The sequence below is a fragment of the Punica granatum genome, chromosome 2 (genome assembly GCF_007655135.1).
Source record: "Punica granatum isolate Tunisia-2019 chromosome 2, ASM765513v2, whole genome shotgun sequence".
NCBI lineage: Eukaryota > Viridiplantae > Streptophyta > Magnoliopsida > Myrtales > Lythraceae > Punica > Punica granatum.
Window position 1 is genome coordinate 869,390 of NC_045128.1, and position 25,830 is coordinate 895,219.

Sequence of the window (25,830 nt, forward strand, 5' to 3'; positions counted from 1 at the left end):
ATGGAGCAATCTGCACCCTCCAATTGGGCCCCCCACCACCTCCCGACGGGGAATCTCATTTGGTTTGCCATACTGTAGACCGTGAAAAGACCACGTCTATATCATTGCATTCACTCACGGCATCCCTCCATAATCCTACTTAACTTGCGATTCAAACATATTACTCGAGTGATATATACAGCGAGACATCATACACGAGATATGCGTGTATTTAGATCGGAGTAATCGTCGAAGGATGTGGGTCTCACTCGATAAAGCGGAGGCCGGGCAGACACGTGGCAGTAGAATATAAGAAAAGAGACTGACCCACTCGAGTCAAGACCAAGGGCTGCCAAGTGGGCAGGTGAGTTGGGGGGTACTTATTCTTACTTTTCTGGGCTCTTTTTTTTTTTCCCCGATTCTTACAGTTGGGCCTTTCAACTACCCTCCACGTGGCAGGCTTCAGTGGGCTGCGGGCCCCCTGATCTGTCAAAAATTATATTATATTACACATATGTGGCGATAAACGAAAAAAGTGAAAAAAATAATTAACAAAACAAAATATTAACACCTCAGCAGTTTCAAGGCCCAGTATTGCCGGGCTCTGGTAAGCGGAAAGTTCATGCTGAGCGTATTCATCGGAGTATAAGCGACAGTCGGCCTTTGATTGACCTGACCTAAGGGTAGTCGGCAATGAACCGGAATTGTTTCCTTTCAACAAACTGAACGAGTCATTATTCAGATTCATAACCGGAGACTCAGATTTGTTCGATATTGGATTGGCTTCTGTGTCGCAGGGGGGACGTCGGTCGCACAAGGTACTGGAGATCCGCTCAAACAGTTATCGCTCATTTTGTCCCCCCTGTGAGGACAAGCAATTGGGATCTATGCTAAAACAGTTGTGACTTCACCTTTTTCGGGATGCATGATTTGACTCATGAAACCTATTGTCCTACCCAGGGTCACAGTATCTCATCGACATTGCCCTATACAGCCTTTTGGGGGGGGGGTGCAAATGTGGGTCATGAGTTAGCAGATGGGTCTCCAAAAGAAACGAGAGGGCAAAGGTGTCCCAATTATGATGTTGGGATCATGCTGGGTGATCCATACAGAAAGTTCATAGACCATTGTCGGAATGGCGCTCCTGTGCTAATTAGAAATTCTAGCATAGCTCAGGCACCACACATCGTTGGGCAGGCAGAGCCAGCCCCTGTTAGCACGGAGGCTCTCAGCTACCGTGCCTGAGCGGAACCCAAAAAGTGGTCCCCATCTTCAACGTCAACATCGGTATTTCAGAAGCCTCTCTACGAAGAACATAGTTATCAACTTATTGAACCTTTGACATTCTAGCTTTCTTTTCAGTAGTAGTTCCTAGAACAGGGGAACATAGAAGCTCACCTTTTCAAATTTTCGGCTATCTGAAAAACTCCTAAGCATCCATGCAACAGTTTAGCTTGTTTACATTTGAAACCCTACGAGCCCCTACTCTACAAATGATGCGAGGTACAATTCTGGGAATGTGTTCTACCATTGATAGTATGGCATAACTTCCAGCCACGGGCAGGTATGTCGATCTGTAGATCCAGTGCAGGCCGCTGAACTGGAGATCAAAGAGTAAAATGACACCATTATTATTGTGTAGTATAATCAGATAAGTAAGGAAAAGAGAAAAAGGAGAGAAAGAAGCGAAACGATTTTATAACATTATTATTGTTTGATGCAACTTTCTTTCTGTCTGAATGGATGATCAATCGTCATAATTAACTGTTAGAATCGAGAGATCATTGTTTCTCTCTATTGCAAGCAATCATTACCAAGGTAAAACATCAGTGGATGTAGTTTTAAGTGAGGCAAAATGTTCAGTCCAAGCCAACACAATAAACACCAGGAATTACAAAGTAGGAAAACTAAGGCAAAAGTAAGTTGGGAAAACAGGATTCAGATGCCAATAGTCAAGACTTTCCCTTAATCTGAGTTCGGCGTCACTGTTCTGCCCAACATAGGTCAGAACGATCTATTCTTGCATTCAATGGTCTAAAGAAAGGTCAAGGTAATCGATAAAGATGTGCCACCAAAAAAGCATCAAGAGCAGGGAATAAAGTTGTGCACATGCAATAACCAGTGCCTCTATTAATATAATGCCCTTTCACCGTTTCAAAATGGAGCTGCCTCAAAATCTTTAATTGAAAGTTCAATTTTTGAAGTTTACTTATTGAAGTTAAATTCACAGTCTCATTCAGTGAACTTTTAATCCCAAAGTAATTGTCTAAAGAAACACTATCCCTTGCCTTTTGAATCGGAACTTAGTCAGACCTATCCGAGACATCATATCAAGATAATGTATTTATTGACAGCTCAGCCTGAGTTGGAATACAAGCTTAGCAATTCCTTAGATGTTTGCAAGGAAAAGCCTGCCCACTATGCCCTATACAGAATAATACCAGCTGTCCCGCTGTAATGTATTACTCCCCAAGTAAAGATTATAAAACTACCGTGAAAAACAAAGAAGGAAGCCAAAGCTAAGGATATCTCGATAATATCAAGCACATATTCAAACAAAGTAAAGCAGCGGACGGTAATACAGTTGCCGATGGACTCCCTCAAATATCAACAATTCAGGTCAACCATCTATGAGGCATAAAATAATTCTCCACAAGGGCATATAAGAATGGCCTTTGGAATAAAGAATATGCCCGCAGCATCGATTCATTCTTTATTAGATTATTAATTGCCAACTACTCAAAAGGACTCAAAAAATCAATACTTTCCCAACAAGAAAAGAAGACTACAAAAACTTTATTGGACAACAGCAAATAAAAAAGCCATCCATAAGGGACCAAAACAAATCCTGACACCACCTAAAAACAAAAAACAAAAAAAAAAAAATCTAAGCTAAGAAAGTATGAAAGCAAAAAATTTCAGAAGAATGACAGTATGATACGATGGTCAAAGTCAGCCACCTGATTTCACAAACTAAGTCTCAGAAGCAACTAATGACAAGCCACTGTTTTAGCATCAAAATATTGGGTAAATTGCATTACTCTAGTTGAAATATACGTACAAACAAGCGTTGAAGAACGACCATATCTATCGATGAAGAGAGTTCGTTTGGATAAAAAAACATGTGGGGGCTTTACTAACAAGACATGAAGAGCTAAGCATTAAGAATATTATCGATCCATTAGAAGAAGGGATGATGACAACAGCATCAGCTAAAAGAGAAGAGCTTCCGAAGGGATTTGCTTCAATTACACGGAAAAAGGAAGTACCTTTCAGGAAGCTGAGTGCTGCCTGCCCTCGCAGGCAGGGCTCTCGTCGAAGTTCTTGGAGGGATACTTGGCGCTGACTGAGCCGACCTCGAAGACCAAGTTGTCGCCGCTAGCCCTGATGCCGGTAATCGACCACCAACTGAAGAAGGCCCGAACCCTAATACCGTCCAGATGGGCGATCTTGCCCCGCACGATTCTCCCCTTGATCCGCTTGGAGTAGGCGGCGAGGTAGTTATCAGGGGGGAGAGTGATCCGGCAGGCGCCGGCGAGGTCCACAGAGAACTCTCCTGAGGTCGCGTTGATGGAGTAGGCGCTGACGTCGGAGGGGAGGAGGCCGACCGGGAAGCCGTAGTTGGTCAGCTCGGTGTGGGCTACTGAGAGCCTCGGCGTGGCCGGCTCAGGGGTCTGATAGGAACTGGGGAGGAGGAGGAGGAGGAGGAGAGAGAAGATGAGGTAGAGGAGGAGAGATTGGTTGGCCATGCTACGAGTTGCGGACTTGGGACTTTCCCGAGAATGGAAGGAAAGATAGAAACTGCGGACTTTCACAGAAGCAGAGACGGGGGAGGGTGTAGTGTATCGTATCTGTATATACTATATATTGTAATTATATGAGAGATTTCCTACTTGCTGACGTGGCAGACATGCAACAGACGACGCCGAATGATGTCATTATAATTTTTTGTGCATGTTCTTCTGACCTTTTCACTTTTCAGCTAACAGAAATTATTTTATTTTTATTTTTATTTTTATTTTTATCACTCGGCCAATACCAAATAGCAAATCAAATAGCATCAACGAGAAGCTCTTGACTGGGCTAATAATAGTGTTGGGATGGGACTACTCATCCATCCAAAAATAGTAGTGGGATTACGCGGGGGGGGGGGGGGGGGGGGGGGGGGGGGGGAGAGAGAGATTTCGAATCATCAGATACATAAAAATTGATGATTAGAACTGAACTACATCGGAACAATAGGAAATTTTCTATTCCGAGCCAAAATCTAATAAAAAACAGTCTTTGTACAAAACTGTCCGTCCAATCAGTAGGTGTGATCTGTACAAAGAAAACTCACCACCCCCAGAATCACAGCATCGATAGCAAAAGCATCCCTACTTAAGCATTCCCTCCAGGAAAAATCCACTGTGCCTCGAGAGCCTGCCAGTGCCAGCTTAGTTAGCCCACGCCACTGCCGATACTCAGAAAAACAAGAGGCGGCTCTCTCTCTGACTCACCTAAGCATTTTGTCTCAAGTTCCCCGATTACCCCCTTCTTCCACCAGCAGGGAGGGAGAGACGGGATCCGTCGTAGCCGTCAATCATTCAGTTCCCACGGCAACAAGTGCCAATTTGCCACGACCCAAGTTACGCGATCAGTCATCCATGGAAGTCCAAGGAATGCCTGGTGACTTTGTCCAAATTACGTTGCCCCTGAGGAAGCAGTGGCCCCACCGCCGTCCCTCAGCCCTTGTAGGCACAGATGAAGAGTTCTCTGCACATTGTCAGCAACTCCTCTCAGCCTGCCCTGAGTGATATCTCCTCCAGAAGAGAACCCCTCGACAGTTCGAGCCACCCGCTGCTTGCACTTCTGCCACTCCTCGTTGCTTGGCCAGCAGGCTCGTCCCCCGTGGGACCCTTCCATCCTGAGGAAGGACACACTGGCATTTTCCATGAAGGAATATCTGAGCCTCACTGAGACACAGTAGGGCAACCAAGCAGCCCCACCAGCGGCATTGATGTGCGGTATGTGGGCGGGATCAAGCACCACAGTCAGGGCAAAGTCAACAGAGCTGCGTGGCCGATCATAGTGGATATTGCTCTTGGAAAGAGAAGGATTCTCTGCATTATCAGTAAGACCAGCATGGTTCTCAAGGCATAGCTCGATTCGGGGCTTTTGGGCAGGAGCTATTTCTCCGCCTTGGGCCTGGACTAGGCCCTTCTTCCATGCTATTAGTTTCAAGAACTCCCTCAGGACAGAGATTGGGAGGGTGAGGAGAGTGATGAATGATGCGACCCGAGACGCATCATACGGCTCCGATGCAACACGCCGACTGAAGTAGTCGCAGATCTCACCGATCTCAGCTTGTGTGAGCTCATCTTGAGCAGCAGAGGAGTTCTGCTGCTGCTGTTGTTGCTGCTGCTGCTGCTGGTGAAAGCGTTTCACGCTGAGAACTTGGAGGAGGAGTTGGACTCTGTGGACACTCACAGCAAACACGTAGCCCCTGTAGAAGAATCCCAACATTGAATCTCAGGACAAAGTGTGTAATTAATCAGCCTTACTAATAACCACTCATGCAATACGTCGTTAAACCATCTCCAATATGAAAAACTAAAATAAGCAACTCAATGTGATCGTACATCAAATATTGGTGTAGGCGGACACACACAAAGAATAGTCTTCAAAATGGATTGAACCAAATATTTGGAGACCCTGGTAGGTCCCGTCTTCAGGAAAACAAGATACACAATATGCCCTGGTTGAACCCCAAGGATGTATATCGCCTGGTTCAATTTGTGGTTTCCGGTTTGAAAAACTCTACAATTGGCAGCTCATAAGCATGAATATTGAAGATCATACATACCCAACGAAGAAACGCAAGGCAGGTTGCTCCTGGTCCAAATTCAGGAGAGCACCTTCATTATCCTTCAGAATCGACCCGAGAATCTCTTTCAGAAGATCGGGTAGTTGAGCAAACAGCCATAGAACTCCGAGGTACTTCAGAATTCCACGTAGGACCTTTTTGAGAGCGACGAGAGGGACCCATCCACCCCCATAGCCCCCATCATCTCCAAGACCAATAATGGCAGTGTTCAACTCCCCCCTCACATGTGGTGGGACCCCTGCGCCTGGGGATCTGCGGATCGGCAATGCAGGGCCCACTGCGCCTAAATTCGGAGATCCTGGATGAGCAGGCCCCACGCGATTCAAGGAAGAAACTTGGGGTCCTGACCGGGAAATTGCAGCAGCAGCAGCACTGAGATTGACTCTATTCCCATTGGCCATAGAAAGCTGTTGACCTGAACCCATGTTTGGAGCATTTGAATTAGCTGGTACCACATTCTGTGGACCACCAGTGAAACTGGGTTCTATACCATTCAATTCTTGGGCAACATGCTCCATGATGAAGGGTCTAAACTGAGGACAAGGCAGAGAGCCCCCTACAGATGGCCCACCCTTAGGCGGGGTCGCTGGCTGCAACCAAACCTGATCTCCTGCAAAGCACCGCATATCTACTGCAAAGTTCTTACGGTACACAATCCTTATCCAGTAAGGACCCCGAAGCACGACAGAGACATCAATCGGCAGCAGTGAGCTAGGGACAATGCCAGGTCCGCCGCGTCCTGCTGCAGCCAACATTGCGGCCCCTTGAAGGTTTTGAATTCCCGGAGGAGGAGCCGTACCAGAAGATAACATGGGATTCCCTGCCGGAGTGGCAGTGGATTGATTAATGTTTGAGCTCACATTACTTGATAGAAGGCCCTGTTTTGACATTGAAGAGAGAGCTGCTGCAACCCCAGGGCCTGCTGTGACAGGAGTAGCTCGTGCAGGTCGAGTGGCAGCTGCAAGAGAATGCAAAGGCCCTGCAGTAAGGCGAATGCAGTCCAAGAGAGATACAACTTCTCCTCCATTTATGAAGTCTTCCAGAAACTGTACAATATATGGTAGAAGTGAAGTCATAACACTGATAGAAATAAAGACAAATTTACAGAACCAGAATGTCATCACTAAGTGATAGAGCTGACAATTCATCCATAAACAACAATTGTGCCTTCATGTAAAGAAACGATTGAATCCAAAGCAACCTAATGGAAGTCCAAGGATTCACAAATGATCAACACATGCTACTGCAGTTGATTACTGCTCAATAGGTTGCACTGAAGATATTGCATTCTAAACCTGCCTACTCAAAAGAAATGACATGTATGAATGGCTGTAGGAGGTATGTCAGAGATTAAAAGAATAGGTAAAACACTATACTAGACTGGCGCATAATATAACTCTAGACATACGCCTTGCAAGAGAAAAATAAGGATATAGTTATGACAAAAGTTTTACATGATGTAATTCAAATATACTATTCTCTACAGTAATTCATCTCAGCATAATATGATTGAGATCAAAGAGCCTACCTTTGTATGAGGCCAAAGTTGGTCGGGAGAAACATGCATAGTACAGCCCTCTTTACCTGATTCCCACTCAACAACAAAACGAGCGAGAACACCAGAACCAGAACCAGAACCGAAACTAAACCATAAACTCATCAGTCCAACTGCCTCAATCCTGAAAACCCTCCTCATCTGCTCCGAGAACTTATCACTTGTCTCAACACCTTTACTTCCAACTGGTGATTTACTATCAGCATTTGTGCTATCTTCCTGTTTGTCATCTGCTTTCACGCCAAGCAACTTTCGCATTCCAAGGGCAAACATTCTAGCATTAGAGAGCCTTTGAATATCAGCAACCAATTTCTTTACACTATCAGCTTCAACAGACTGATAACTCAGAACAACTCCTTCAGCATCATAGCGGATATGAGAGTCCACATCAGATGTATTAGCAATACGAACACCTGAACCCCATGGAGTGCTCCCGCTACCCTTTTGAAGTTCCCACAAATCTCTGAAGTGTTGGTCATTTATCTTGACATCCCAGTACATGGTTCCAGGTCTTCCGAGCCTGAGGCAGATGTATTGCCACGAATCACCTCTAGTAAAAGGCAGTCTAAACCATACATTAGAGGAAGCATTCCTCAGGCCCACTTCTTCGACATAAGGAATGTCCAGTGCTTCCATTTGGCTCGTTAGTCTCGCATGTTTTATACTAAGTGAACAGTGCCTGACCACGTGGAGGAGAGCCGAGACATATATGCTCGATGGGACATTCCCTTTGTTAGCTTCTGATAAAAGATAACCATAACTGAACCCAGAAGTTCTCACTGCTTCTGTTGAAACAAGCAAATGTGATGAAGACTGTTGGGTCCAAGTGCATGATATATCTGAGATCCTTCTTCTCTTATGAAACCCCGTATTAGCTTCTAGAACTTGCAGAGAGGGAATTAGACCCAACATATCAGTAACTGTGCGCTTCCTTGAAATCCTATTGCCTTTCAGAACAATTTCTTGACTTGCACAAAGTGGAATGGCCGAATCTGCTGCAGGTGCTGACATTTTGCATTTCTAAGGTCAGAACAGTCATGCGAAAAATCTGTCACATAAATGCAAGGAAAAAAAAAACCTAATTCAGATGTTATTGTAAAGAATCTTACATACGGGAGTAGTAACCCATGGACTTGACGACAGGGCTTTAACAGAACCAGGGGCAGATCCATTAGGTGCAGTTCTTGGTCCACTAAGCTTCCCACTAGGAGCAGGAGATCGAGTGCCTGTTGTTCTAGGAGGAGACAACATCCGATATGATCTATTCCCTGATAATGTATCTTTTGAAGAATCGGTCAGAAATCTCAACTGGTCCTCATCCATAGATGGATAAGGACCGACTTCAGCAGAATGGGGGGATCTAAGAGAAGCCAGGTCCTGTTCAGATTTTGAAGTAGATATTCTCTTCGCAGATGCGGGCCTTCCAGAGCCCGCAGAAAGGGAAGTCACAGACCGAACCGAGCCACTCATATTGCTCGGTGGATACAATCTGCCCCCACCTGAGACCTTGTTCACTTGAGATACCTGCATACCTCCCTCCCACTTAGGGGAAGGGGATCCAGTCTTCATGCTCTGAAAATTTGGTGGGTTTGAACCATATTGAGAAGCAGATGCATTGTAAGATGATGAGAAGTTTTGAACAGAGAATGGAGGCAGAGATGTCCCTTTCTCGAGGTCAAACACTTCATCAACAACGGAAGAGAAACTGGATGTGGTGCCAACTGTAGCTAGCCCTGAACCTTCAAGGCTTACATCAGAAAGAAGACCATGTTCTGTGCTCTGATTAAGACCTCCAGCATTTGGCAAAAAACTCTGTAGCTTTCCTGAATCCAGAAGGCCAAAATTGAGTTCATCTTCCGGCAACTGCATCTCGTCCATATCAATTTTCTTAATGCAGGTAACATGATTGTCCCCGGAAGGTGCTTTTCCAGATAAATTACTCCGAGTCTCTAGCAGTTTAAACTGGGGCTTAAATTCTTTGTCAAGTTGCATTAGAAGAAAATATGAAGTTCCGCAATCAGGAAACCCCAGCAGCAACATAGTCGAGTCAGTGGCAACGTTCTTGGGAATTTTCACTGCAGCAGAATTATCTTCATATACCTGCAAGGATGACAATACCCAGCTTTATTTAAACATAACACATATAAAACTGTTCTCTGCCTATTGACCAAATATATATCAATTCTAGTGAAAGAACAAATTACTCTACCTTGAGGCCCAAAAATCTGCCCGTTGATGAGAATAGATTCAATATACTGTTGGTCCTCAATCTTATAAAAACTTCTGCTGCAGTCATACTTCCTTGATTTAAAGCTTCTTCACACTCCGACAGTGAAGAAGGCGGAAGAATATTTTGAGAAGATTGGAGAAGAAAACGACCATTTCTGCAGTCAAACGATAGCAGTGAAAACATAGCCAACATAAGACCATCGCGTGGAATAAACCAACAAGAACAGGGACAAAAGAAAATAAAGTGCATTAGAGTTTCCATTAAGTGCATGAAATTGGGTTATCCATCAATCAGACGCCATCAAGTCAAAAACTCTTAGTGCCTGTTAATTTATGTAGGAATATAAACGAAACTACATAAAAACATTTGACTCACAAGAAAGGTAGGAAACTAGGACAATGAGAATTTAGATGCTGGTGATTGTTCTACAGATCCACATACAATATAGCCGCTAGCTTCTAAGAGATTCCAGGTAAAGGGCACGATAACGTAGATTTTAAGGTCGTCTGAATTTTACTCTTAAGGCTCTTCTTTTTGGGAAAAATGAAACTTCAGGTATTCATTTTCCTGACTTTCCACTACTTGTTCACAAAGAACGTCAACAGCTATAATTTTCAGAAAACAACCAAGTAAAATCTCGGTGAAACATTTTCTGGAGTTGAGACAATCCTCAACTGATCAACAAACAGCCGACCAATGCCAGTGACTGCGAACAGTGGCATCTGGAAGATGTGAAATCATGGTTCAAGGTCACAGGGAGACCATATAGGCCACCTGAGACCTTGGGCTGGGAGTGGTGGCCAACCGTGAGGGCCCCAGTGCCTTGTCTATATTAAATTGCATCGCTTCATCTCCTATGTTTGGCTGTAAAGCTTCACCCCAGTAAACCAACTGAGCCTAAATTGCTAAAGATAAAATTTTGGCACTCAAACCTCATATAGGTTGCTTGAGAATTATTAATCCTTTTCCTATAATTATTAATGCTTTTCCTAATAAACTCAACATATTTACTTCTTTACCAACCACAAAAAACTTATTAACTGACTCTAGCTTTTCTTATATGCTTTTCTCTACAACATTTCTTTTTCGTTTTACTACACCAAATAATGCATTTCCTAGTATATCGATCAATTAAAGCAGGAGAGAAGGGGCAGTAGAGGGAGAACCAAGGCCTTTAGTTATAACACATTAATAGAGGTAAACATGAATGGGAAAAGTGCGACCTTATGTTGATCCCAAGAGCAAAAAATGATGAACCATATGCACGCACACATAACACCTCTTGTCCCTCATATTCCATTGCGCTGACCTTGCCATCTTTCTGCAACGAATGTTCATCAAGCAAAAGAAGTATCATTCCAAAGTGAATAGAGTGACTTCAGATGCACAATCAGAAAAATGTAGAAAATGGTACTACACGATAAGCACCATCATTTCCTAGAGGTTAGAGGACTATACTGGATATACAGCTTTATGTTGTCTCTCTCTCTCTCTCTCTCTCTCTCTCTGTTTTTTTTTTTTTTGGGGGGGGGGGCATTTTCTGAAAGTTTCGTGCGTTTCCCGAAATCATCCATGAAAACGACCCCCGCGACACTCTACAAGCAATATCAGTGAGAACCTGATATTCACCAATCACCACTTGCAAAAAAAAATAAAAAGGAAACAAGATCAATCCGAGAAATGGACTATGCATAGGGTAAGTCACCATAAGTTTAAAGATATAGCCAGCATCTACAGGACAATAGCTCGATTTCAACTAATTGCCATAATGAGCAATAGCCAAACTAAAGTAAACATGCCAAAGCCTGGCATCAATTAACTGCAGAAGTCATCCAGGAACAATAACGAATTGCGGCCATCCATCCTATAAAATTGGTGTCCACTAGTCTCAATCATCATGTTTAACTGCACAAACTCAGGAAAAAAAGTCAAAATGATATCATAAGCAAACTAACCTTCTTATAGTTGACATCAAGCTCGCCCACAAGAGGCTGCAGTTTAACATCACCCACAGATCGACAGATCTGACTATTTTTGCTCAGCTCCTTCTGAATTTCAAGAAGGCGAGTATACCTATTACAAAATATGGCTCTGAGCAGCAATTTCTCCACATCAATGCAACTCTGATCAAGAGAAAACTCTGCTTCTTTTCCAGTTAATGGATCCAATACGAAAGTGCTGTGGAGACATTTTATCTGCAGATCTGGCCCTGGTTCGATTTTGATAGAAGGGCATGATGCAGGGTCCGATGCACCAGAGCCCTTGCCAAAGTCTAACCAATACATAATTTTTAAACCTGGAGTTCGCAAACTAGCTGAATCGACTTCTCCGTCTTGATTTAGTTGTGAACTTGAACTTCCTGCAAGGCTTGAGTTGCCATCCATGACAAATTCAAAACGAATGGCATCTTTCCATCTGCCTCGTCGAAGCCCTTGCACCTGCCTTGTAACAGTGTCCATGGTCAGGGCTACACAGAGCTCATTCAGAACTGAGTACAATGTAGCAAATGGATTTTCTGCAGCGGCCATTCGTCTTTCCAAATCATCTCCAAGAACATGGCGACGTGATTCCTCCAACTTTATGGGTCCACTTTTCTCACCAACGAGCAGCTCCAGATGCAATATCCTCCACAAAGATAGGTGTCCACGATAACCAAGAGTAACCAAAACCTTGAATTCTCCATCCACACGAAGTAACACTGCACCATCAGATACTTTGACTCCAGAAAATTCCTTCGGAATTGAAATTTCAAGTAACTTTGATCGAACAAGAGTGTCCAACTTCTTTAAGACTGGTTTCTGCTCATTATGATTCAGAACACCTTGAGCACCTACGTCCTCGATACATTTAGGCAGCCGCCGGTAATTTCCTGTAAGAAGGACCTGAATAGCCGATGGAACGTCATAAGCAGGAGCACGTGCTTGCTGAAGACCTTCATGCATGAAAAACAAGGAATCTGCGGCTTGAGTAAAACATGTAGCATGACTTGATAGGGTTGATGTAAGCTGCTGGCAATACTGTATAAGTGGAACCTGCAATATACAAGAATAAGGCTAAAGTGTGAGATTGAATGTAATAAATCCAACATGAAATCCCCAACCTGACATAAAAAAAAATGTATTACACTCAAATGATAGCAGGATCTTGAGAATCGCAAGGTACTCACACATGGAACTATGCAAATGATCTCATGATATTACCTATAAGCAAAATCTTGACCGCAAACTTTCTTTATGCAAAAATAAGAAGAACATGTACAGAATATTCCCCCATTTTAATGAAAGTCGCATCAATGTCCCCAGATAGATCCTACCTTCTTTTGCAGCAATAATTATACGCTAATCCCCTTTACATGGTTCCTAACAAACTCTACAATGATCAGTATGCAAAAGAAGTCAATGACGCAAGAAAATCAATATAAGCCATGCTCAGTTCTATTTCTAAAGAAAGAGGCAACTCTATGATTCTTCTACATACTCAACCTATCATATATTACATGTTCCTCAAACCTCTTGAGGTGTTGGTCCATGAAACAGTTAAATTGGTGGAGGATAAAGTACAATGCACATTGCTTGGATGACCAAGAGGACACGAGACAGCTACGTCAATAACTTACAAAAATGTAGTAAACCATAACTGAGCTGCTGAAAGCAAAAAAAAATGACCTATATGAAAGGGCAATAAGGAACCCAAAAGAAAACCGAGATGGTCTACAATTCAAATTGCATATACTGATTACAAACTACAGATATCACCCTAATCATATGAAAAAATATAAGTGGTGACTGCAAACTCGAGTAATCGGAGCACAAGGGGAATTGGTGGATTTTCAAGTTCCTTAAGGTAACAACCTTAATCCATCAGCAATCGAAACCAAGTCAGACCTCTGCTCACTCAGCAGCGAACACCCATGACCTAAGTTCTAAAAAACGAGATTTCCTTCTACCAAATAATGTCACCGGACCACCAAAATAAACATCGATACCACTAATTACATATCCGTGGGTACAGAGGAAGGTTTTATAATATAAGCTGATGGTGCCACAAACTTCAGTCAATAGCTAAGGCAGATCTTTTATTCATGGAACTCGACAATATAAGTCTAATCGCAGAACTCTCAGCTACTAATATCTTAAAGTTAGTCTACTTAGAAGAAAGACCTTCAATCCAAAATCTTGCCAGGCTCCAAAGGCCAGCCCACCCTAAACCCTCCCATTGGACTTACATTTCCAACTTCTTGATGCCCATTTGACAGTCCTCGCTCCCAAATAAAGAACTCCCCAGAACTTGCACATTACAGGCCAACTCAGCTAACACAGCCACACATTCAGTGCGAGAAGATACATCAGATTGGAGCAGACGGGTCGAACTAACCTGCTGGCACCACTTGGCTAGGACGTTGAGCTTAAGCATCCGCTGCTGCGTCCTGGAAAGGTATTTGAGAAGGTTGATCTTCTTCTCGGTGTCAGATTGATCGGTGGACTTGGATTTCTCGACGAGCTCCTTGAGCGACAAAAACGACTCCTCCGCCGCTCGGCCCACCAGAGTGGAGAAGTCCACTGTCTGTTGCCCTAGCTCGGCCGCCATTTCCTCCGGTCCGTAAACGGGTGAATTGACTGACTGACTGGTCTCGAGAGATCTATGCAGCAGCGCCCATGGGGATTAGGGTTTGAACTGAAGCAGAGCGGAACTGGCTTGGCTTCCCTCCCAAACTGCTTTAGAGAGAGAGAGGGAGGGAGGAAGCGAGAGAGGGGCTGGCTTGTTCCTTCCTCTTCTTCCTCAGCTCGCTCTCATCATCTCGTCTAATGGTAAGGTAATGGATGGATGTGTGCCCGGTTGATTCCTCCTCCGTCTTCTTCTTCTTCGGGTTTCCTTTCATATTATGTCCGTCAACAGATTTTAATAATATTTTTCTTGGGAGTTTTTGACCGGCGGCCGGAGCTGGGCTGGCCTTCCTTTTGGTTTACGTCACCACAGGCACAGTCAAACGTGTGCATGCCATTGGGCCGATGAACGGCCCCTTTACCTGGGCCGGTCGACAGGCCCGGCATCATTGGGTTGGATTGAAGCTGACCATGTAAATGGGAAGTCCATGTACTAAAAGGAGAGTTAAGAGCAGTTTGCCCCCTCACCTTAGGAACGTGGGAAAGTTTTACCCCTAACCTTTCAAAGTTGCAAGTTACCCCCCGACTTCCGAGGAAATTAGGCGCTTTGCCCTCTCGGTCAATATTCCGATCAAATTTCGGCAAAATCATTTAATAATAATAATAATAATTCAAAAAAAAAAAAGAAGAAATCGAGAGTGAGGGTAGAGGAGGCCCTGCCGGCCACGCCACCCCACCATCGACGTCTCCGGCAGCCACAAAGCCCCCCGGCGACTCCAATTGAAGGGTGGGGTGGCCGGCGGGCATAGAAACACCCGGCGACGTCGATCGGGGGGTGGGGTCGCCGGTGGGGCCTTTCCCCACCCCCGATTTTGAAAATCCTGATTGGGATTCTCGAAATCGAGCAAGGGGAAACGCCCCACCGGCCAGCCCACCCCCCGATCGACGTTGCGGGGGAGTTATGTGCCCGCCGGTGACTTCGATCGGGGGGTGTGCGGGCCAGTAGGGCCTCCTCCATCCCCACCCCGATTTCTTATTTTCTTTTTCTTTATTATTATTATTAAATGATTTGGGTAGAACATTGATCAAGATGGCAAAATGCCTATTTTCCTTGAAGATCGGGGGGTAACTTGCAACTTTTGAAAGGTCATGGGGCAAAGCTTTCCTATGTCTAAAGGTGAGGGGGCAAACTGCGAAAAAAGAATTATATATACATACAAGAGAAAAAAGACTACGAATTTGGTCCATGACGATGGCGCCATCATCAACCTTTTATTGCCATCAAGTGCGCTCTTAACATTGTACTTATGTCGCTCGATTAGGTTTCGCTCGTCTTGCTCAGTTTGACACTGTAAAGTCGCAGAAACAATCGATTCGGATTAAGAGCTCGAGAGAAGAGTAGGCTCACACATCAAGGCTTCGGGCCGCCACCCTCGTACTACGGTTCATCGGATCATGGTGGTCAATTCTTGACAGGGGCCGAAACCGCGAAACATTCAGTTCACTTATCCCTGGTGACGCAAACCGACTCGATCGATTCAACTCTCAAACCATTCGCTCTCCGACTGGAATCGTTACATGAATAAATATACAAGTAAATGCCTCGCAATGTACTCTCAATAATATATACAGATACAATAATCTGATTCTAATCGGTTCGCGTACGGCCAATATTCCGCTCACGCTTACCGTAAGTGTGAAAAATCGAAATTGAAATTAATGTAACTCGAGCTTGTGAGAGTCGGGGGTCGGTTCCGATTGAACTAGCAAGTCCCAATATGACTGAATAGTCCTTGAAATAGCCACAAGATCGTTCAAGTTCCCGTGTGATTGTCTAACCTTGTTTCATGCGTCCCGACCCAAGTCATCTTCCGCTTGGATGCTATTCGGGTTGAAACGGTGACTCAAGACCAGACCCCATACCGCGCTCGGATCGCACGCACTCGGTGTGTAGGGACGTTGGATGTCATTATCGATGGCTGGGACATTGGACCCCATGTTGATGGTGCCCTAAGGGTTCGGGCCCAAACCGCAAGAAAACAGACACGAACAGATAAAAAACAGATAAAAACGGATAAAACAGTCGAGGTGTGAATTAGGGTTTCTTAACAAACATGTTTCTATCCTAAATAGACAAAAAGAGATTGGTCACATGTGGTGAAAATCGGTCATGGACCGCCCTAAAAGGTATGTAGCATTCGGCTTTACTTAGAAATGACTCGACGGACATGATATCTGTCGTCAAGTCACGAGTGTATAAGTTCATTTTAAGTTTATTTGTTTTATGATACTGACGGATTAACAAATTATAATCGGAATGTGTTTTGTCAGAGTCCTAAAACCTAGGGTTTATCATCATAATCATCATCATCATCTCATCTCAGCTAATGGATCGATCTTCACAAAATTTATATTACTTACTAAGATAAATAAAATTATCAAGTCTTGTTTCGAAGAACATATATCCAGCGGTCAATGCAGCAGAACTAACTAGCTTTTTGTCTCACGTCACCAATTATTAATATGGTCCATTGTACATATACATGTGCAGTTTTACAAGAAGTTATCCTCAAGATTTGTCGTTGGGGAAATCTAAAATGAAATGCCATAGATGGAAGAAGAAAGCAGCTAGCTCGATCGGTTAGTATTACATCGCATCCATCCGTGTTTATATAAAATTTTAAGATAGGGATAGAATAGAGACCTTACAATTTTACAATTTTTCATTAATTTTATTTTATTTGGTATGTGTTTTCAGTTGTAATGTGTATTTAAAATCTTTCGCAAGTTTTGACATTCTTAACCCCGACCATAGGAAAAAGTCACACGCTGATGTATCTTACTTTTCGGTAATAAGGAAGATATACAGACATAGTATAAAAATAAGAAATAAAGAGGAATAAATGGAACATAAGTTCCACTACTGAAAATCGAATATAGTTGTAGGACCTATTTGTTCAAGGCAACGAAAACTCCATCCTACGTATCTTTATATATAGGTTCGTGTGTGTATATTCGTAACCTTAAATGAGTGTATCGTGACATGCGTTTTCTTTCATAGTAAAGCTATTTATGGCCAAGTTGGTTAATCAGGGACTTAAGGTTCGATTACAGAGGACAAATATGGAGAGGGAGAGGGAGAGGTGGCCTATCGCTGAGCACTAAGGATGAAAATAGAAAGCTGAAAATCGAGACACGACCCGATCTAAAAACGAATGCCTAATTTCAATTTCGGACTGTTTCATACCTTAATTCAATTTCCGGGTTTTTAGAGAAATTCAATAGGGACCGGACCCTATCCAAATTTATATTTCAAAATATTTTTAAGATTTTTATATATTAAAATTTATTATACGTGACTTTACAAATGTCATATGGGGTGATTTCATTTAATAACCACCACCCTAGGAAACATTGTTGGAGACTTGTCTTTCTCCTCCGATTTTTTTTTAAATTTTTTGAAGCTTTTTTATTTGTAAAAGTTCTATAAAAATATTTTATGTAATGTGGTTGCTTTTATTCAGTAAAGTTAAATCTATGGTTATTCTTCTCATTTTTATGGTGTAAACCCTAATATTTGAAAGCTTAATTGGGCCCCGATCAATCCAGTCAAGTCGAATCGGCCCATTAAAGGGTAAAACTCTCTCAATATGAATTTTCTACATTCATAAGAACTCGAACCCGAGACATTGTTTAACCAAAACAAACGTCAAACCCCTTAAACCAATTTACGTTGGTTAATTGCCTATTCTTTCTACAAAAGCATTTTTGTATTATTTTTCAAACTTTTAAGGGAGGTTAGTGTACTTTTCCCAAACATAGTGATAGAAACTTTATTCAATAACAAGCTAATTACACCCCAGGTGTGTGACAGCAGTATATATACGTTGATACATGGACATGCTATTTTATATTTCTTCCTTCGTATTTTTTTTTTCATATCATCGATATTTGAGGAAGTTCCCTTAGAGGACTGAACTAAACTTGATGAATTGAAACTACTATTTTTCAAATCTAGCCTGGTGGTCAAACGTGCACCCCACCAATTCATGGTTCACCTGGTTCGACTGTTTCAACAACCAGTTTGACTACTTCTTATATTTTCATTTTTTTATTTTAATTAAATTTCAATTATTGAAATGAATATTATTAGCTACAAATAAGAATTGGTATATCAACCTAATTGATAATATTATTTCACGACCTTCGTGAATTTTTAAGTACGATAGTAGATGTAAAACATTATATGAAACATTTACAATATAATATTTTATTAAATAGACTTAAAAAATAATTTTTAGATTTTAAGTTTTTAAAAGAAAAATAAAATCTAATAACCACCATTTGCTAGAGGACACCTATAGCTACTCCTCTTAGATCACAAAATGTTACAGCCCGTTTGATTTTAGGGTTGATTTTTAGAATTCGAACTCTAACTTTATCTCTACTCACTACACAACAAAAGTCAATAATATAATTATTACTTTTTCCCTTTTCTTCAATTTTTTTAACTATTCAATTCAATTTTTAATACTAAATTCTCTCAATTATTCATTACTTTTTCGCACATTTTCTCATAATTCAACAACACAATCATTACAATCCAATTAAAATCAAAACTCAACTCTACTTAACTCTAAAATCAAACACACTGAGAATCCCATTGAAACAAAAGTCTATATAATGAGATTTTTTGGTTCATGACGTTATCAAGACATGGTCTTATATTTTTTTTCATAAAAATTCTTTGGAATACTAAATTAGTTATTCTTTATTTGATCTACAAGTTATTTAGCTTGCAGTTGGTTTTCGAGTTTGATAAGTGATCAAACTCAACTTGATTTTATGCAATGATTGTAAGTGTTGACTCATATATTGATGTGTAAGAACATATATATATATGTACATATGATGTGAAAGTAGATGATAAATTTATTATTAAAAATTTGATTTTCAAAATGTTAGGAAAAAGTATGATTGATAAAATATTATTAAATGAAAGTTTAAAATGGTTAGGAAAAAATACGAATGAGAAAGTATTATTAAATAGAAGAAAATGACAAAATAACTATTATTATATTGTTGAATTTGAGAAATAATAAATTTGAGTTGGATAGAGTTGGATTATTATCCAAAAACCAAATAAAGTCTTACATACTTGCCTATCCTATCTAATAAAGGAGATTTTTTATTACTATCACGCCTAAGAAAAGGTTGTTTTCTTTCATATTTTTTTCTATGTTCTCATATTTTCTTTAAGAAAATCTGCAGGTGGTTTGGCAAATCAAGAAATGGTGAGCTTTTTGATTGCATTTTTTTTTTCAAATTGAACAAAAGTAAAAGGCAAATTTTGTGTGCATTATTGATCGCTCATACAAGTTTAGTTTTGTTTTCATTAAAAACTTTGTTGTCAATTATAAACATTATCTTGGATGACCTCAATTAAAATAGTACTCCATCTCTTCAAATATCTTCTGAAATTATCAAATATTTTGCTATAAATATATAAATTTATCTGATAAACAAAGGTTGTACAACGCCTTATAATTATGAGGCACATTCCGTGCTTTCTCAAAATTTATTTCTTCATATGTTGCAACCTCATCAATACTTCGGCACATAGACAGCTGATATCAAGATATTCAAATAATTTTTTCATTGATTGTAATACGATTTCAACAAAAATAATCTGATCTTGCCCATGCATTGATCTTTCTATCTTATTGACAATATTCCATCTTAATGCTAACTTAGAATGCTATTCTGCCTTTCTCGAAAGATTATTGGAGTGTTATAAACCAATTTGATTTTCTTAGAATAGTAAGAGGTGAGATAACGACTGTAGGACTAGTGCCGCGCCAAAGCATTTGTGAAATTTATCGAACTAGATCCAAGAGAAATGCATCATAATTTATTTGTCGTCAATATTTTGAAATATGCTTCATTCATTTATTTACGTTTGACAAAATATAATTAATCTATATCATTACTAGAATACTGGTTTGTGGACCATTTTAATGAACAACCATGTGCAACGCACGTGCGTTTCTACTAGTATATATAAAAAAGTGTAATTTACCATTTCAAACTCGATATATCATATATTCTCTTTACGTTCTTTGTTTTTCGATTTCTGTCATCTATGCACAAAGGTAACTTGCATATAAGCTGCACTGATCCATTCCAGGGATCAATGGAATGACACGCAGATAATAATTTATTTAAACACGCAACCGTGAATGTTATACGAAGCCTAAGTGCATTTGCCGTGTTCAACCATTAATAGAAGACAAGTAAGCATTATTATTACGTTACACAAGACATAGAAGGAAATTAATGGTAGAATGCGTTTGGTCCCCCGTTTGTTATCATCTTGAGTGGCTCTTATTTGTGTTCATGCTTTTCACACCGCTCCTCTTTGCTTTTCTTTACCTTTCAAATGATTATTTTTGTACATACCAAAAACATGAGGTGACTATTCGTAATGCATATATAAAAATAGTCAAAAAATAATTTATTACAATGAAAAAAGTATTCCATAAAAAACTTTAACGAAAAAAATTATTATTATCCTCATACATAAGGAAATAAGAAGAAGGTGTAACTATTCAGCGAAAAGAAGAAGAAGGTGTAATTACGTAAATCATTTTGTTAAGCAATAGCATTGGAATTTTTATACCCCGCTTATGTATGCTTTAGTTTTCTATTTGGGCTTCTGTCCCTCTATCTACCAAAATTTAAAAAGAACAAAAAAATTCCACCCAATTTGCTCACAGTCTACCGGCTGCACCGAGTAATATACTCCTTTGGTCCTTCCAGTTCCATCGTCAGACATTGTCAATATTTTCAAAGTGAAATTATTTTTGTTTTTCTATTAGCGGAGTTGACCTGCAAATTTATTAGCAAGTATTTTTAAGGTTAATTTCAATATATGCACTCCATAATTTAACTTCTGTCAATGTTTTGGCTATAATTTCAATTTTAAGATGATGATTTTATTTACATTTTCCAGTTTAATTACATGTTAAGGAGTAATGTACATTACACATGTTCTCCTTTACATCCAAACAATTAACGATATTATGGTTTTGAGTGCATTGAAATGAATTGGCTATTTTTCAAGAATATTTTGAGAAAAGTGAAATTAGAGGAAGTATTTTAAGACCATGATCATATCAAACTATAGGAAGGAAACCGAATCCTTACTTTTTAATACTATTTCCTTAGCAAAAAAATATTAAAATATTGAGTTTTTTATTTATATAAAAAGGTAAATTTATCATTTCGAATTTGAAATATCATATATTTTCCGTACGTTCTTTGTTTCTTTGATTTCTGTCCTCCACTCACAGAGGTAACTTGCATGTAAATTACACTTATCTATTTTAGTGATCAATGACATGACTTGTATACTAAAAATTTATGTAAACACGCAACCGTGAATGTTATACAAAGCCTAACGGGCCGTTTGGACTCGGAGTTAAAGTCACGAAACTTTAATTTTGATTTTAACTGAGGAAGAAGACAAAAGGACTTTATTACCATTGTGGCCCCCCTTCATCTGTCCCCTTGACTTTCAGGGTTCTTGGCAAAAGACGGAGGATCGCCCCCCCCTTTGCAACCGTCTTCTTCCCCTGCGACACAACGCCGGCCCCCCATCCTTCTTCCTCCTCTGCTAAACATCTCAAGGTTAACGAGTCGAATCTGTTCTACCCTGCTTGTCCTCTGCGAGAAAGAGTAGCCGCTACACCTACCTCTGAAGCATCGTGTCGGCAGTGCATCAGTTCCAGTATTACGAACAAAGCCGGTCCCCTACCAGTTCTTTCTCTTCTTAAGAAGTGCCTGAGCTCACTTCCAACTTCCACATCGACATTATAGGTAATTTCTGCGATCTATTTCATGTCCAATTTGAATTGTATCGTTGAATTCCTGGTTAGGGTTTCGAGAATGTCAATGCCGTTACTGAGGGTCGAAGCATTCTTCGATTTTTTTGTTAATTTCCGTTGGATTGTGTTCTGTATTTCATTTGTTTGGTGAATTTGTTGGACCAATTTCATGTCACTTTGTGTTTATTACCGCCGTTGGCTGCTTAACACAGAACACAATCTGATATGTACATTATTTGTTTGATGAAATGTATGTGAGAAAGTGTTTGATCAAAACTTGTTATAACTTACGGATGGTTCAGTTCGTTTGTTTTTTGTTGTACTCCGATTTCACTTCGCTTTTATATGAGCAGTACAGTATGAACGTTTGGTTTCTTGGCAGCTGTGTTTCGCTGATCTGTACTGCATTTGTTCGATGAAATGTATGTGAGAAATTGTTTGATCGAAACTTGTTGTAACTCTCGGATGGTTCAGTTCGTTTGTTTTTTGTTGTACTCCGATTTCACTTCGCGTGTTGTATGAGCAGTACAGTATGACCTGTGTTTCTTGGCAGCTGTGTTTCGCTGATATGTACTCCTTGTGTTCGCTGAATTGGACTGATATTGTGTTTGATCGAAACTTGTCTCTCGGATTGTTCAGTTCGTTTGTTTTTTGTTGTACTCCGATTTCACTTCGCTTGTTGTATGAGCAGTACAGTATGACCTGTGTTTCGCTGATATGTACTCCTTGTGTTCGCTGAATTGGACTGATATTGTGTTTGATCGAAACTTGTCTCTCGGATGGTTCAGTTCATTTGTTTTTTGTTGTACTCCGATTTCACTTCGCTTGTTGTATGAGCAGTACAGTATGACCTGTGTTTCTTGGCAGCTGTGTTTCGCTTATCCTAGACTTAGGTACCGTTATGTATTTGCATTTGCCATACTGCGCTTATCACAACTTTGCTGCTTTACCGTTATGGACTCCCTTCTTGGCAAGCTGCGTGTGAATTTGATCTGTACTGCATTGGACTGATATTTGCGCTGATCAGTTCGTGGTTTCATAATGGTAGTTACGTGCGTGGCTTTGTAAGTTTTTGCTGCAGCATTTAGAAAGAGATGGCCCCCAAGGGTGATGGCATACTTGAGTGGACAGATGCATTGGAGAGTGCATTCATTGACGTGTTGCTCGAGAAGTTCACAAGGACGCATACTACATCTTGGAAAGGAAAGGATTGGGAACAAATGAATAAGGAGTTGGAAGAGCAATTTCCAGGCACCACTCTCGGCAGCAAGAAGTTGCAGCAGAAGCTTCGCAGGCTGCGGACCCAATACACGCAGTTCACTGAGCTTGTTTCGCACACTGGTGTCGGTTGGGATGAGACAACCAACACCGTAAAGGCGAGTGTTGATGTGTGGGACAAATTTATTAAGGTATAGTAATAATAACCTGTGTTTCTTGCTCTTTCCAATTTGTATGTTTTCACTGTAAGTTGTTACTGCGCAACTGTTCATTTTTATTTACATGCAGAAGAACAGTGGGTACAAGAGTTTTCAAGCCAAAGGGTGCAAGCATTACAACTCATTAAATGAGTTGTTCAGATCTAAGACAGCAACATGTGCGTTACGTATTTCGTCTGCAGAACCACCAAAGAGCCCAGCAACTTATGCACTCATGGAAGAGGACTTCCTAGCAGCAGCGACAAGTCGGGGAAAAGAACCAGTCAATCTTGAAGAGGGCTCCGGCGATAGTGATGACCCGGTCCATGAGGTTACCGAAACTGTTGTTACAGCGTCCCGTCGTCAAGTGCGTAGAAGGAGTTCCAACGCTGACTCCCGATTGCAGGAGTGCCTCGACATGTTGAAGTGCAATATGAGCAGGAGGGAGAAGGAGAGAAATTGTACCCCTCCGACATCGAAGAGAAGTAAATCCGTGACGAGCCCCGAGAAACTAGCTGCGGGTTCTATCGAGGAGTCGATGGCTGTACTGAATGATTTGCGTCCACAGCTGTCCATTGAAGAGTACCTCGTGGCCAGTGACTGTCTATCCAAGGATGAGCAGACAAGGCGTATGTTCATGTGCTTTCTCGATGAAGCAAGGCTTCCATGGGTTCGTCGCCTTGTTGCCCCTTGAGCGGGCATGATGCATCCTCTACTCTGTCATAATTTTGTATCGTTTAAATGCTATGACATTAACTAAACACTTCCCTTTTATATTTGTTGTGTGTGCAAGTACGTTGCTTTGATTGTTTGCCTTGGTTATATGTGAATGTTGTGCTATTTGTCTATTTTGTTTGTGCATTGGTCTTGCATTCGTATACAGTGTTTGAAACTTGTTTCGTTTCACCTTATAAATCTAAATTACGTAGTTGATGCCATATTGTTTGTCACTATAGTCTGCTGAGCAAAAGGGAATGCACGATGCCAAGACATGGTAATTCACGGCGAAATGAAACTCAACCAAGTTATGAAGAAGATTACGACAATGAGCTATTGTGGATTTATCTGGCGCTTGAGAATGCAGCGGCCGAACAACATGTCCCGCGCAACATTCCTTGTAGAACCTCAACGCTACAAGGTAGACATTACATAGAGGAAGTTCTTGCCAATGACACAAGGTGTTTCGAGAATTTCAGGATGAACCCTCACGTATTTCATAACTTGTGCGATACGCTAAGGGCAAACTGTGGAATCAGAAATACCTGGAAAGGTACAACCGTCGAGGAAATGGTCGACATGTTCTTAATGTTTGTTGCACATAGTACGCGATTGTCTGTGGTTGTCGAACGCTTTCAGCATTCTAAGGAGACGGTGTCACGGCTCATCAAGGTAATAGTTAGAGGAATTCATTCATTGTCACCAACGTACATAAGACGGAGGAACGTTGACGTGCAGCCTGAAATTCAGAGATGCCGAAAATGGTACCCATTCTTTAAGGTATTTTTCATACATCTGAGATATTAATTTGGCAGTTAAGTTTTCCAATTAATTTGTAATTCGTATTCTTTCCATTATTCTCGTAGAATTGCATTGGAGCAATCGATGGAACACACGTGGCGGCTACTGTTCCTTCATCGGTGAGAGGCGCGTATCGCGATCGAAATAACGAGATTACGCAAAATGTTCTCGCCGCTTGTTCGCATGACATGATGTTCATACATGTCGTGACTGGATGGGAGGGTTCGGCTCATGACTCGAGAATTTTGTCCGATGCCGCTACATTGCAGACATTCCCCGCTCCATATGGTGGTAAGTTCTTACTCATATCGCATGTTTTCTTGTCAATCGCGTATGTATTTCCATAATTACATTTTACAACTCTTATATATTAGATCTATATTTATAATATTGCAGAACAATATTATGTAGTTGATGCTGGATACCCCAATATTCTCGGTTATATGGCTCCTTACAAAGAGCAGAGGTACCACCGCAGTGACTTTAATGATGACACACCACTAACGACGGAGAAAGAGTTATTCAATCAGCGGCACGCATTCGTTCGTAATGTTATCGAGCGGTGTTTTGGGGTGCTGAAGAGCAGATTTGCCATACTGCGGTCAATGTAAAATTACGGCCCGGTTTGCCAAGAACAAATTACTCTTGCATGCTTCGTATTGCATAATTTCATTCGCCTTAATAATTATCACGACAGATTATTCGCAGAGCATGGAAATGCATGGCAATATTACGATGAATTCCGAAATCCTCCTCATCTAATTGGAGATCGGGTTG

At 41.2% G+C, this 25,830-nt stretch overlaps 4 protein-coding genes across 8 annotated transcripts; 2 read left to right on the plus strand and 2 right to left on the minus strand.

The window, feature by feature from the left end:
- Window positions 1-1,284: 1,284 nt before the first annotated feature.
- LOC116195324 lies at window positions 1,285-3,825 on the minus strand. The gene is made up of 2 exons (XM_031524436.1): window positions 3,249-3,825; window positions 1,285-1,579 (listed from the first exon to the last, which is right to left on the minus strand). Exon 1 carries the CDS (start codon window positions 3,726-3,728, stop codon window positions 3,252-3,254), a length of 477 nt encoding a protein of 158 aa, XP_031380296.1. The 5' UTR covers window positions 3,729-3,825; the 3' UTR covers window positions 1,285-1,579; window positions 3,249-3,251.
- A 351-nt stretch (window positions 3,826-4,176) lies between these two features.
- LOC116195321 (mediator of RNA polymerase II transcription subunit 14) lies at window positions 4,177-14,510 on the minus strand. 4 transcript variants are annotated; one of them, XR_004154626.1, is made up of 9 exons: window positions 14,005-14,510; window positions 11,586-12,662; window positions 10,854-10,951; window positions 9,610-9,784; window positions 8,514-9,500; window positions 7,374-8,420; window positions 5,825-6,891; window positions 4,479-5,464; window positions 4,177-4,401 (listed from the first exon to the last, which is right to left on the minus strand). XR_004154626.1 is itself a non-coding variant. In XM_031524429.1 (8 exons), the coding sequence occupies exons 1-8, from the start codon at window positions 14,215-14,217 to the stop codon at window positions 4,663-4,665; spliced, it is 5,466 nt and encodes a 1,821-aa protein (XP_031380289.1). In that variant the 5' UTR covers window positions 14,218-14,510; the 3' UTR covers window positions 4,177-4,662. The 4 variants fall into 4 exon arrangements, 3 of the variants coding, with proteins under 3 accessions (XP_031380289.1, XP_031380291.1, XP_031380290.1); XM_031524429.1 differs by having other exon boundaries at window positions 4,177-5,464; XM_031524431.1 differs by having other exon boundaries at window positions 4,177-5,464; window positions 7,374-8,395; window positions 8,510-9,500.
- A 7,069-nt stretch (window positions 14,511-21,579) lies between these two features.
- LOC116197384 lies at window positions 21,580-24,383 on the plus strand. 2 transcript variants are annotated; one of them, XM_031527524.1, is made up of 3 exons: window positions 21,580-22,112; window positions 23,202-23,529; window positions 23,627-24,383. In XM_031527524.1, exons 2-3 carry the CDS (start codon window positions 23,215-23,217, stop codon window positions 24,227-24,229), a joined length of 918 nt encoding a protein of 305 aa, XP_031383384.1. In that variant the 5' UTR covers window positions 21,580-22,112; window positions 23,202-23,214; the 3' UTR covers window positions 24,230-24,383. The 2 variants fall into 2 exon arrangements, with proteins under 2 accessions (XP_031383384.1, XP_031383385.1); XM_031527525.1 differs by lacking the exon at window positions 21,580-22,112 and having other exon boundaries at window positions 23,185-23,529.
- A 133-nt stretch (window positions 24,384-24,516) lies between these two features.
- On the plus strand, window positions 24,517-25,664 carry LOC116196590 (protein ANTAGONIST OF LIKE HETEROCHROMATIN PROTEIN 1-like). Its single transcript, XM_031526385.1, has 3 exons — window positions 24,517-25,032; window positions 25,119-25,344; window positions 25,465-25,664. Exons 1-3 carry the CDS (start codon window positions 24,517-24,519, stop codon window positions 25,662-25,664), a joined length of 942 nt encoding a protein of 313 aa, XP_031382245.1.
- Window positions 25,665-25,830: the final 166 nt, after the last annotated feature.

Coding starts and splice junctions, on each gene's coding strand:
- LOC116195324 (XM_031524436.1), bottom strand. CDS start 3,728: ATGGCCAACCAATCTCTCCTCCTCTACCTCATCTTCTCTCTCCTCCTC.
- LOC116195321 (XM_031524429.1), bottom strand. CDS start 14,217: ATGGCGGCCGAGCTAGGGCAACAGACAGTGGACTTCTCCACTCTGGTG. Junction 12,663..14,004: donor TAGCCAAGTGGTGCCAGCAG/GTTAGTTCGACC, acceptor TGTATATTGCAG/GTTCCACTTATACAGTATTG. Junction 8,421..8,513: donor GTCCATGGGTTACTACTCCC/GTATGTAAGATT, acceptor TTCTGACCTTAG/AAATGCAAAATGTCAGCACC.
- LOC116196590 (XM_031526385.1), top strand. CDS start 24,517: ATGCCAAGACATGGTAATTCACGGCGAAATGAAACTCAACCAAGTTAT. Junction 25,033..25,118: donor AATGGTACCCATTCTTTAAG/GTATTTTTCATA, acceptor TTATTCTCGTAG/AATTGCATTGGAGCAATCGA. Junction 25,345..25,464: donor ATTCCCCGCTCCATATGGTG/GTAAGTTCTTAC, acceptor AATATTATGTAG/TTGATGCTGGATACCCCAAT.
- LOC116197384 (XM_031527524.1), top strand. CDS start 23,215: ATGGCCCCCAAGGGTGATGGCATACTTGAGTGGACAGATGCATTGGAG. Junction 23,530..23,626: donor TGTGGGACAAATTTATTAAG/GTATAGTAATAA, acceptor ATTTACATGCAG/AAGAACAGTGGGTACAAGAG.